Raw genomic sequence first — 13,123 nt, forward strand, 5'->3', positions numbered from 1 at the left:
ACCCTTCTCCCTTTTTTTGCTGAAGTCTTTGAGTCAACCATCGCCAACCTATAGTAGCCAAGTTTAAGTAGACACTCTGAGGTGAGTTGGGGAGAGAGAGAGAGAGAGAGTGAGTGAGTATGTGTGTGCACGTGTGTGTGTGTGCACGTGTGTGTGTGTGTGTGTGTGTGTGAGAGAGAGAGAGAGAGAGAGAGAGAGAGAGAGACAGGCAGAGAGACTGGCATGGAAACTCTCTTGGACAATTCCTTAAACTTGAAAATAATCCAATATTTATCAATTTCTCCCTGAAACCAAGTGTGCCCCCCCCATACAGGACTTCCTGTATGTGAATAAGATTCCAGAAGAGCTGGGCTGCTCTGGCTGCAGTAAACACAATACTGTAATTTCCTATGAGATGGGTGGCCATGTAAATATGATAAATAAATAAATCTTATATCACCTCAAAGAGGGATCTCATAAACATTTCTGAAGTCACAAAAATGTATTCCATGCCCAATTTACAAGGAGGAAGAAAACCTCAGATCCAGCATTGTTTTTTTTTTTTATTTATTTTTTAAAAAATTTTTTTATTCATAATACAATTAAAACAACAATGGATAAACATGACATTCCAGAGTGAATTTTCCTATCAGTTCCTATCATAGTACAAAAGTTTAATACATTGTTCTTAACCTCTATATAAGCCTCATCTTCTATACAATACAATTATATATACAATTATATGTACAGTTATGTATATCTTTTAATTCTACCATTAGCTTGAAGTCCGAGCAGTTCTTAATTCATACCAACGGTAAAATTTGCCCCAGATTTCGAAGTATTCGTGTTCCGTTTTGTCTTTCATAATCATTGTAAGCCTGTCCATCTCAGCACATGATAGAAGGTCCAGCATTGTTTTGACAGACATTTAGGACAGAACCCTCCTCATCTAAACAAGAGGAACGCTTTGGGAAATTCAAAATTAACCTGATTTCCAAGGAAATATTCCTTGGATGCTTCTGATTGCCTCTGAGCTGAACCAATCTTCTGCTGCTTTCCAGGTGTTTGGGCTTGGAAACAAAACCTACGAGCATTTCAACGCCATGGGGAAATTTGTAGACAAGAGGCTGGAGGAACTCGGAGCTCAACGGATATTTGAACTTGGCCTGGGAGATGATGATGGAAAGTGAGTGGCTGCTGGAATCTCTGCTCCAAGTGGTTGTTTGGCCAGAAGACAGCAGGCTGATCCTCAAGCATGGCCAGTCCTAAGTGGAGTTGGATGCCTGCTTTCTCTGGGACAGGGCTGAATAATATGAGCTTTCTGAGTCACACAGAGCCCTAAAAGAATTTGGAGCTCTTCTGAAGTTATCATTCAATTATATTTTTTAATATGACAAGAAGGAAAAAAAATGGTTCCATTTATGATATTAACATAACACTATAAACAACGGCTGTCTGATCAACCATAATATTTTATTATACATATACATTATAATACATTACAATATGTCATACATTAAATTATGCATAGTTAATATATAGTTAATTATACATTTTATTACATAGGTAACCCTAAGGAAGCTTGGATGTGTCCCTGCAGAGCCCTCCTGAAATTACCATGCAATTATAATTTTTAATATAAGGAGGGAAAAATGGTTGCATTTATGATTTCAACATTATTATTTCCACTATTATTGTTACTATATCTGTATGCCACCTGACTCCCAGCAGCTCTGGGCAATTCAGAGATTTAAATTTAAGCATGAAAAGCACAACAATAAAAAGAACAAAAAACCAAAAAGGGTAGAGCTGGTAGAATAACAAACTGGGTGAAAACAAAAGAGAACAATCTAGGTCAGGGGTGTGAAACTCGCAATATCACATGACGTGTTGTGACGTATTGCAACTTTTTTGCCATTGCCAGCAATGGGGTGGGCGCTGTTTCATTATGATGCATCCGGCCCACGGGCCGGCAGTTTGATACCCCTGATGTAGGTGAAAAGGAGACTTCACTCAGCCTCACCAAAGGCCTGAATAAGGAGCCAGGCCTTCAGACTCCTTTGTAACCCCAGTAGGGTGGGGGGCTGTTCAGATCTTGGGAGAACCTCATTCCAGAAGGCAGGCATTACTACAGAAAAGGCATATTTCTGGGGTCTCAATAAATGCCATTGCTTAATTGAAGGAACCTATAGCACACCAACCCTCCCAGATTGAATCAGCTGGTGGATACTATGGGAGATAGGTGAACCCTGAAATAACCAAACTCTATGCATTTAATAAGACACATTTTTAATTGCACTAAAATGAACTCAAATATAATTTTAGCCTTGCTTACCTCTTTGGACTGCAGTTATTATTTCGCTGTTCAAAAGGTCAGGAACTGCCTACAAGCTGAAAAATTAGCACCTCTTCCAAACCCTTCTGTAAAGCTTGTTTGTTGTGTAAAATGCCAGATCCAGCTCAACAAGTAAAGCAATGCATTTACACAAAAGTAGTACCAGCTGAACTTCCTCCTGACTGCAGTTTTTAAAGCTACAAGACTGTCTTTTGGATTTGGCCTTTGACCTCCCATATAAAATGCCAATAGAACTGACATTGCCATTTCTGCAACTGATCAGAGGGCTACATGATTGAATCAGCTCTTCCTTATAAAGTCAGAAGGGATGATAAGGTGAAGGATCTGGATCAGGGTTGCTTAATCCTAGTTACTTTAAAATGTATGGACTTCCACCCCCCAGAATTCCACAGCTAATAGGAAGTTGGAATCTTAACGTTGCTGAGGTTGAGAATCTTCAATCTGTATACTGGATATTGAATATGATGCCCTTGGTTTTCCTCATCTCATCCTTCACTGTTTCCAACAGCTTGGAAGAAGATTTCATCACTTGGCGTGAACAGTTTTGGCCAGCAGTGTGTGAACATTTTGGCGTGGAAGCCACAGGAGATGAATCCAGGTCAGTGTGGAATAGCAGCTGGTAAGAGAAGAGAGCTTGTAAGCAGTTCTGAGCTCTAGCAAGAGCAGTTTTGTCTGATGGCAGCAAAGAGAGAAGATGGTGGCCCTATCCACTCCCATCATGTAACGTATGATAAACTGCTCTTGGAAAAAAATAAGGCAGGTAGAAGGACAGAGAAATCCCCAGCCTTGTGGCTCTGCTCTGATCATGGGGGAGTCCTTTAATGACTGCCTCCATGTTCACCATGTGGCAATAGGAGGTCCCTCCCACTCTGGCTCCTGAAATTGAAAGCCCAGCTATTTATTTATTTATTTATTTATTTATTTATTTGTACCCTGCCTTTATTATTTTTACAAATAACTCAAGACAATGAACATATCCAACCTACCTTTCTCCTCCTATTTTCCCCACAACAACAACCCTGTGAGGTGGGTTGGACTGAGACAGAGTGACTGGCCCAAATTCACTCAGCTGACTTTAATGGCTAAAGTGGGACTTGAACTCAAGGTCTCGTACTTTCTAGCCTAGTCCCTTAACCACTAGAACAGGGGTAGGCAACCTTGGCTCTTTTATGACTCGTGGACTTCAACTCCCAGAATTCCTGAGCCAGCTATGCTGGCTCAGGAATTCTGGGATTTCAAGTCCATGAGTCATAAAAGAGCGAAGGTTGCTTACCCCTGCACTAGACCAAGCTGAATTTCTACACAAACTTTTATTTCCTTTCTTTTTTTCTCTAGCATTCGGCAGTATGAGCTGGTGGTTCACAAAGACATCGCCCCAGCCAAAGTTTACATGGGTGAAATGGGACGCCTCAAGAGCTATGAGAACCAGAAACCGTAAGTTACCAAAAGGGAGACTGAGAGAGACAAACAAGGCATGAAGGTCAAAATCCTCCAAGCATTAGCTAGTGGCGCCCCCCCCCATCCCCAACCAGGAAAGACATGTGGAATTTCCTTTATTGTACCTCATCTATAGACAGAAGTCCTGCCAAACGAATGCAACCGTTTGCATCACCATAGATATACTATGAGAATTGCTAGGAAGGAGCCTTCTTAATTCTCTTTCTCTTGGCCAAACTGTCTAAGCTTTGCTGCCTCTTTGCCCTCTGGAATGCAGCCCCTTCCTTTTGGGAATCCAGACTACATTCCACACCACAGGTAGAGGCGGAATTGCTTATAAGCATTTCTCAAACTGCAACAATAAAATCTTGACTGTATTGAAATATTTGAATTTCCCTTACAAGGAAAACTGAAAATGTATCTTTGTTATCACAGTAATAGTGGTAACAATAATAGTTTTTCTTCTGTTATAGTTCCTCTTCCTGCTTCCTTTTAAAATTATTACTATTTCCTCCTCCTCCCTTTATTAGTGCTATTAGAACTTCTGCTGCTGCATCTCCTCCATCTTCTACTTAATTATTATTGTTACTTTCCCTTCTTACTCCTAAAGGGACAAATCAGCAGGGCACACAGAAAATAAAAACAATACAATTCAAGAAGCAATCTCTTCTCTTTAAAATCCCATTTAAAGAAATCCCCATGAAAAGGGATGTAGTAACTTAAGGAGAGTTCTTAACAAGGGGAAGCCCTCATCCAGTTGTGAATAAGAATGTCCATTTGTGAACAACTGTATATTAAAGAGGTATTACTAAATTGCACCCAGTCTTGGTGGACTGAGTTGTGGCAAGCTGCTGGGTGGCTGCCATACAGTCTTTGAAAACTGCTTCCTGTAACAAGGGCAGGTGAAAAATGGTAGGATCGCGAGACGCTCACAGTTTTCTGAAGTTTACCTTTAAGAAAGAACAAAGGGAGCCTCCATGGAAAAGAGCTACCTGGGAGACAGTTAATTGTGGCCAACTATAGGAGTCTCACATTGCTCCTACCTTAGTGTGTGACTTCCGCATTAGATATGCTATCAGAGCAGTGGATATAATGGGCGGGTAGAAAACTTCAGCATTTTTTTTTCATTTGGTCAAAAACAAATGAGTGTTCATGAAGACACCAGAATCTCATGATATTTTAGCTATTGGTTTCATTTTTTTAAAATTCTGAAGGACGGTTGATGCTATGTAGAGCAATGTGGAAGCAAACGTGGTATAGTTGCTCAAGCAGCTCCTGATGATTTACAAAATAGAAAAACAAAGATCTTATAAAAAGGTATTGCATGAATTGCTCTATAGAAATCCATTAGAGAGGGTGCCTGGCATACTGGGGCAAGGGTGGATAGGCAGAGGGCTTCATAGCATGGATGTCATTGCAAACTGTTACTTTTTAGGGCCCTGTCTTGTCAGGACCTCCTTCAGTATGTGTTCAGAAGATCCAATTGCAGTGCAGTAAACCATTCAAGTCATTAACCAGATATGTCTCCTGGGGTTCCTTCTAGACCATTTGATGCCAAGAATCCCTATTTGGCCCCAGTTACTTTGAATCGGAAGCTCAACCAAGGTGGAGAGAGGCACCTAATGCATCATGAACTGGACATCACTGGGTCTAAAATCAGGTAAATGGGAGTTTTGGAGATTCTGGAATCATCAAAGCTGCAGGGCACTGGAATGAAGAAGCTTGTTTTAAACACAGGCTTAATGGCTGTATTGACAAAACACACAGTTAACCAATCAGTTAAAGAATTAGAGGCTGCGCTTGTACAACATGTTAAACTTGGTTATGGATAACCTAAATTACTTTTCTGTGTGTGGATTAGCACATTATATTAAGTAACACAATTGATTAATTATTTGTTCATTGTATTGTACAAATTCTGAGTACAAGTAGACCTTGGTTAATGACTGCCCTATTTAGCAACAATAGCACTGAAAAAGTAACTTAACAACCAGCCCTTGCATTTATGACTGTTGTAGTGTCTCTATGATCATGTGATAAACATTTGGGCATTTCTCAACTGGCAGGTATTTGTGCGCTTCACAGCCAGCTTCCAACAAACAGTTGATAGAGAAACTGGTAGTAAAATCACAACTTGCAGTCATGTGATGACTTGTTTAATAACCATGTCACTTGGTAAAGGAGTTGCTGGTCCCAATTGTGGTCATTAAGCGAGAACTATCTTTATGGATAAATTCAATAACCAACTGAAACACATTGTTGTGAATGCAGCCTTAAATCTGTGTCAAAGGATTTGCCTCCTTGTGCTTTAAAAGGTCTAACTTCATTGTAATAGAGATGAAATGCTATTGGATTAATACTCTTAAAGAATTCCCAGGCTTTGTGGGGACCTTTAACAAGAATTGTGAATTCAAAGATGTACTTCAGTGACCTGGTTCAAACTAAACTATCTGACTGTGGTTCACTAAACCATAATGTGCTTTTGTTTTGGCTTAGTGTGTTGTATAGATGCAGACGGCAGTGATTTATTCAACAGACCATAGTTAAACTGTACCTTACATGATTTTAAAACTCTGCCTCTTGTTTTCTTTCCCAGGTATGAATCTGGAGACCATATTGCTGTATATCCAGCCAATGATACTTCACTGGTGAATCAACTGGGTGAAATACTTGGTGCTGATTTGGATACAGTGATCTCCTTAAACAATTTAGATGGTGGGTATATAAAGATGCCCTCTTTGTTTAAGTTTATGTGCTTTTTTGTTTTGAAAACTGACGGTGCAAAATGTTTCTCCCTATTTTATCAGATCTTTTGAGCAACCATTCCCATTCTTCTTTACCATACAAACTGTGGCTGATGGAATGTGCTGTTCCCAATAACTGTAAAGCATTAGATGCCTTCCTGTCACCAAAAGAGTCCCTGGCAGAGATGCACATAGCTAAGAGCGTACTTTGCTTTTCACAGACAGTTCTCAGTTTTTGACAGTTGCATGTTTTTTGAAAAAAAAAAAAACTTTTTGAAAGTTTCATGCTGGCATAATTCCAATCTGTGCCAGAGCAACTATTTGAAGCTGGAATTCATTTCTGGCAGAACTGGTTTCCACACCTGATTTCAAGGGTGTTTACATCCAATTGCCCAATCAGGTTGCTCGATTAAGATACTCTGCAGTCTTATTCGGCCCTCTTTATGAATCTTGAGGCTGCAACATTTGAAGTGGGGAGACCTGCCAAACTTGCTAAGCCTGTTGAGAATTTGTATTAGCTGATGGGGACAGACATGCTTCACTTGCATTTTGGGGGTTACCGAATGAGTCTTCCAGCTGAATCTCCAATAGATTCTAGGCTCAGCAGTTGGCAGCTTTTAGCGCTGCTGCCTAAGCTCTTAACAGAGCCATTGCTATTATGTCTGTTTTACAGTGTGGATGGCAAGGGAGGAGGTGATAAACACTGAACTGAGGACTCCTCCTTTGTTTCATATTTCAGCTTAGTGAACTGTTTGTTCTGTTGCATTGTATGCCCTTGTATGCCCTAATGTGATTATTTCTCAGATTTCAAGTGTGCTGGTTTCTTTCATCACATGAGATCTTTCTTTCCCCTTGCAAGGTGACCTTATCTCACATGAACACTTTGGAAATGGGATGCTTTAATGAATTTTTTTTGTCCTGTTTTTGCCCACCTGTCCAGCCTGCATTGTGCACTGGGGCACATGGATCTGGTCTCCATAACTACCAAAGCAGTAGAACAACATTGGTGCAACAGAATTGTCCAGCTGACAACAGAGTTAAGAACTGAGTAGATTACCTTCCCTGTATGAATGCCATCCAGGTGTATGAACTTCAGTTCCTATAGTTCTTAGCTGGGTCCATGCTAGGTTGGAGAAGGTTAGAATATGACTTTGGGTACCTGTTAGAAAGCTGATGTTTTGTCTTTGCATCACTGTGGTGGAAGCTCAGTTTGTTAGTCATTGGTTATGACTATGAAAGCTGTGGTTGATCTTAACCTTTCGGTCTCAGTTAGAATTGTTAGGATTGTTGCTCGGGCTCTTTATGCAAAATTTGGAGGTTTATATTTGAATGTCTGAACTCTTCTTCTCTTCTCTTCTCTTCTCTTCTCTTCTCTTCTCTTCTCTTCTCTTCTCTTCTCTTCTCTTTCTTCTCTACAGAGGAATCCAACAAGAAGCACCCGTTCCCTTGCCCAACTTCATACCGCACAGCCCTGACCTACTATTTGGATATCACTAATCCACCACGCACTAATGTTCTCTATGAGTTGGCACAATATGCCACAAATGCCAGTGAACAGGAGCAACTGCGCAAGATGGCCTCCTCCTCTGCTGAAGGCAAGGTGGGTACTGATCTGCATTCACTTAATGTTACCAAAATGTCATCTGTGGTTAGTGCCACCAAATTTGGGTTGCAGCAAACCAGGCCACCAATAGATGGTGGCAAAGATAAAGGCAAAAACTCAGTATACTGCCATCTGGTTGTCCTCTGTATGTTTGCAGCCCTGATCTGCAAAATCCTACACAGAGCCTTTGAAGGAGAACTTGTTGGAATTGGTAGACATAGGGGATTTCCAATTTTCTTTGAATCAGACAAGCAAAATAGTACAGAAGCTGTTTTCAAGGGTGAAATGCCAAGTGGGAAGATAGGCATGCTTGATCCATGTCTGACTTAGATTTTCCTAGTCTGTTCTTCTGGTAAGGCAGAAATGGAATAGGGATGGACAGTGTCTGGGTTATCAGGATTGCTGTTTTAGCCCATGGAAAATCCCATCCTGAATGACGACTCAAAACTTAAAAAGCAGGATTGGGAATCTCTACATGGTGGTGCTTACACGTCAGATTTGGTAGGATAGGAAGTAGCCAGTTGTCTTCTGCTAAGCCAGCCCTTGCAGTCTTTCTTCCTTGATTAACTTAGAACACTCTTCCATTATTTCCCATCCTCCATATACACTGGATGTAACTGTTATGCTACGAAATCTAGGGTGGATGGAAGTTACAGCCCAAAGCCCTTCCTGAGTATATCAAGTAAAGAGAGACCTTAAGCCCAGGGTTGATTTGTCTAGAACTGACCTTTTTTGAAAATAAATCCACATGGATCGCTTTCTCCCCTAACATAAATGTTTGCTTGATCCAGGCTTTGTATCTCAGCTGGGTTGTTGAGTGCCGGAGGAATATCCTGGCTATCCTGCAAGACACACCTTCTCTGCGGCCTCCTATTGACCACCTTTGTGAACTGCTTCCCCGTCTTCAAGCCCGCTATTACTCCATCGCTTCTACATCCAAGGTGAGCACACTGGCAAGGCATGCCAAGAGCTCTCCTGCTTGACAATCCAATGTATTTTTTTCCGTTACCTTTTTTTAAACTACAGCATGTGTACTTTAGTTCTTCTACCCACCCAGACCCAGTCCTTATGTTTTTGCCTTAGTCGAAAATGACCTTTCACTTTTCCTAGGCTAGCTGGAGTGACGGTTGATATTTTGCGCATCTTCCCCCCTTACTTTTAGCAACAATGAATCTCCCTATTGCAATGTCGCAGCCTGAACAGTCATTGATGAGAAGTTTAAAGATGTCAGGAGTTGAGTTACAGCTCTTACAAATGCTTTATTAGAAAGAAATGATTTGAAAAGAAGGGGGTGAAATTAATGATTTCACTAATTGCAAGGAATGATGGACAAGGCACGAAAATGCTGATGGCACTGCCTCCTTGTGATCTTTTTCAGCAAATCCCTAATGTGAAGAAGATTTTTCTCATCCTATGTTAATTCCACCAAAGGAAGTAATGTTTTATTTAACGCTGGTTAGACCTGTGTCAAGTTCTGAGCACTAGAAAAAGTTTGTGGCAAACTGGGTTCAAATGAAAGCAACAAATGGTCCAGGATGTGGAGAGCAGATGGAGAGAGAAGATCAGGAAAATGGTCTTCAAAACCCAAAGAGTTGCCATATGTAAGAAGGCAATTATTTGTTGTCTGCTGTTTGAAAGGAAGATCTAGTTTTCAGGATCTTTATATACAGAAAAGTCAGCTGAATAGTCGAAAGTTTCTTTAATATTCAGTTTTTGGTAAGAACAATCCAAAAATTGGAACCAATTAGGAACAGATCATCATGGATAAAATCTATCCATGTGGCTGCCAACTTGATGGCTCATAATCAACCAATCAGTCTGAAAACTTGAGGACTCTGTACTACCTCATTAGAGAGAGGCTGTCAAGCCAAGACAGGACAACTCCCCTGATGTGTTATAATTCTAGATTTCCTGCATCAAGCAAGGGTTTGGACTGGATGGTCTACAAGGTTGCCTGTCTCCCTTACTCGGTTTTTTTCTGATGTCTGAAAATCCACTGAGACATTGCCTAAATATTGAGCATATTTTTGTGGTCATATTTCACTAGAAACGTGTATTTTGAACCTTACTATCTTTCAGTATTGAAGTCAGAATCTAGTCCTCAGTTCTGGGTTTCTCTGCCTCCTTGTACTCCAAGGAAACCCAAGTCACAGTTCTTGTCTGTACATTTTAAAGAAGAGATTGGGCAATCATTTGTTTGAAATGGTATAGGGTTTCCTGCTTGAGCAGGTGTTGGACTGGAAGACCTCCAAGTCCAGTCCCTTCCAGTTACTCTGCTCTGTTTTTTCTTTTAACCTTGGTTAGCACAGCATGTTCCATGCCCTCAGTTCATTTGGTTTATGATTCAGTCTGAACCCTGGACAGATTAATTCTGTCACTAAGCAAAGTGTGTGATGTAAATATAATCTAGGACTTTAGAGCTGCTGTCTCTAAAAGCTCCTGATGGCTCTTTCTTGCATTTCTCTCCAGGTGCACCCAAACTCCATCCATATCTGTTCCGTTGTCGTGGAGTACACTACCAAAACGAACCGAGTAAATAAAGGGGTGGCTACTAACTGGCTGAAGAACAAGCAACCCAATGAGAATGGGCACAAATCCACCGTGCCCTTATATGTCCGGAAATCCCAGTTCCGGCTGCCCTTCAAACCTAACACTCCTGTCCTCATGATTGGGCCAGGCACAGGGATCGCTCCCTTCATCGGTTTTATTCAGGAGCGGGGCTGGCTGAAACAACAAGGTGAGTGCTCAGCTCAGATTGGCCCCCCGAGCAACAATGGGGTCCCAGGTTAAATTGCTTGGAAAGCAAGACAGCGAAATCCAGACTGTTACTATGGTGGCAAAATAGAGCATTCACTGCAGAGGCAGTAGTAGGCTGTTTATCTTAGTCGTTCCATTTCTTTCCCAACAACTTATATGAGTTACCTTGCCTCATTATCATCCAAACAATCACTCTGTGAAGCAAGTTGGGCTGACAGAGTCACTGGTTCAGAGCCTGCTTGGTGAGCTGTGTGGTTGAGCGGGGGCTTGAATTAAAGTCTCCCTGCATTGAATCAAACATCTTGACCACTTCATTACTCTGGCCTTAAATGTGTGTGCCCAATGGCTTTTGTGTCTTGTTTCAAGGCCTCCCTAAAACAGTTGTCTGATAGCTGGCTAATTGGGGTGAGAACTTGGATCCTCAGCTAGGTAAAGCTTCCATCCATTTTTACTGGTATCACCTTGCATAATTGCTATAAATCATCATTGTTCCCCCCCCCTCCTCGTCCTCCTCACCACCACCACCACCACCATCATCATCACTCCAGCAGACTTCGGGCAGCTTGCAAAATCCATCTTTAATTTGTCTGTGAATGACTTTTTTGCAAACCAGTTCACGTTTATCTCTTCTGTAAACAAAAACATACATTATGTTGTAAACTATTGCAGTTGCCATAATGGAGCTGCAGTTCCTTTTGGCTGATTCTCCTTTTAATAGAATAACTCAATCAGAGTCAGTCCATACCTTATAGAAAAGCACTCAGTGAGGGAGAAAAATAACTTTTCAAAGGACAGAATCCTAACTGTGCAGACAATGCAACCCCAAATAATCTTTCACTCATAGCCAAATTGGAGCGAAAGTCTTCTGTATTGCCTTGGGTTTGGCACACCTACATTCAGGTATATTGGTTTAAGCAGGAACCTGAATAAATGAATTCTCCATCTAAATACAGGTAGTCCTTGACTCGCAATCATTTGTTTAGCAACTCCTCAGAGGTACAACAGCACTGAAAAAAGTCTTCCACTTGCGACCATTACAGCATCCCCAGGGTTATGCGAGGAGCCCTGGTGGCCCAGTGGTTAGAATGCAGTATTGCAGGCTGTTTTTGCCCACAGTCTAGAGTTCAGGGTTCCATTCTTCTATTCTTCCAAGGATGGTAAAATGAGGACCCAGATTGTAGGGGGCAATTATGCTGGCATTGTAGACGGCTCAGGGCAGTAAAGCACTATGGAGCGGTATAGAAGTCTAAGCGCTCACTTTGATAGTATTGCTATGTGATCAAAATTTGGGTGCTTGATAACCAGTGTGTATTTACATGAATGCTGTTGCGACCTTTCTAGGTAGCTTCTGACAACCAAGGCAATAGGCGAAGCTGGATTTGCTTAACATGGTTCACTAAACAACTGTAGCTTAAAAATCATGGCAAAAAAGGTCATAAAATCGGATGGGATCACTTAGCAACCGCCTTGCTTATCAGTGAAAGTTTAGTGGAAATTGTGGTCATAAGTTGAGGACTACTATAACACTGTAGTAAATCTTTTCACATTTCACTTTGTGGAAGACATGAGGTTCCTAGCTCTCTCTCCCCCCACCCAGTATGCTTTTCTTCTCCATCAGAGCAATTACTGGCAAATAGCTTTCATATTTTTATCTTCAATGATTTCTGTTTTGTGATTTCCCAAACTGCTTTGTTATATTGTCTGAACTAGAGCTCAGATTTGAAGAAGCACATTCAGACTGCTCTTTGTTGCAAGGATACACAAGGTCACTCAGCAGCTCCGAACTGAGGAATATATGTCTTTATGTTCTAGGCAAGGAGGTTGGGGAGACTGTGCTGTATTTTGGCTGCCGACATGAGAAGGAGGACTACATCTACAAAGAAGAACTTGCCAAATTTGTCAAAGAAGGAGCCCTTACTCAACTCAATGTGGCTTTCTCGAGGGACCAGCCAGAAAAGGTAAGCCTGTTCTATCTAAACGTTCCACCATCAGTGGGCATTTGCATTCACTTGTCCTGTTGGGCTTGGTCTGCTTGAAAAATGGGCTGTTTGTATATTTTGTGCTTGGATAATTCTTCTGTTGAGAAAAAAGAACCAAATATGCCCATGTTTTCTATAATTCTAGAAAACATTGATAAAGACATTTTCCATTTCCTAAATCATTCCCCACTGTCAGTCTGGTTCAGCTGATTTTTGGACTAGGCATTTTTATTTTTTCAAAAGCACTTTTGTAGTCCTCATATCTACC

General features: G+C 41.2%; 1 protein-coding gene across 3 annotated transcripts in view; it reads left to right on the forward strand.

Moving 5' to 3' along the window:
- LOC120304256 (NADPH--cytochrome P450 reductase) overlaps window positions 1–13,123 on the forward strand; it is a 54,642-nt gene that overhangs the window by 39,390 nt on the left and 2,129 nt on the right. For all 3 annotated transcript variants that reach the window (XM_039334625.1, XM_039334622.1, XM_039334623.1), the window contains exons 6-14: window positions 1,041–1,165; window positions 2,844–2,933; window positions 3,671–3,769; window positions 5,316–5,432; window positions 6,369–6,487; window positions 7,935–8,116; window positions 8,911–9,060; window positions 10,589–10,856; window positions 12,689–12,834. In XM_039334625.1, the coding sequence (XP_039190559.1) occupies window positions 1,041–1,165; window positions 2,844–2,933; window positions 3,671–3,769; window positions 5,316–5,432; window positions 6,369–6,487; window positions 7,935–8,116; window positions 8,911–9,060; window positions 10,589–10,856; window positions 12,689–12,834 (1,296 nt within the window). The remainder of the gene's footprint in view (window positions 1–1,040; window positions 1,166–2,843; window positions 2,934–3,670; window positions 3,770–5,315; window positions 5,433–6,368; window positions 6,488–7,934; window positions 8,117–8,910; window positions 9,061–10,588; window positions 10,857–12,688; window positions 12,835–13,123) is intronic.

This window comes from Crotalus tigris, unplaced genomic scaffold (genome assembly GCF_016545835.1).
Source record: "Crotalus tigris isolate CLP2741 ecotype Arizona unplaced genomic scaffold, ASM1654583v1 scf7180000017632.1879674, whole genome shotgun sequence".
Classification (NCBI taxonomy): domain Eukaryota; kingdom Metazoa; phylum Chordata; class Lepidosauria; order Squamata; family Viperidae; genus Crotalus; species Crotalus tigris.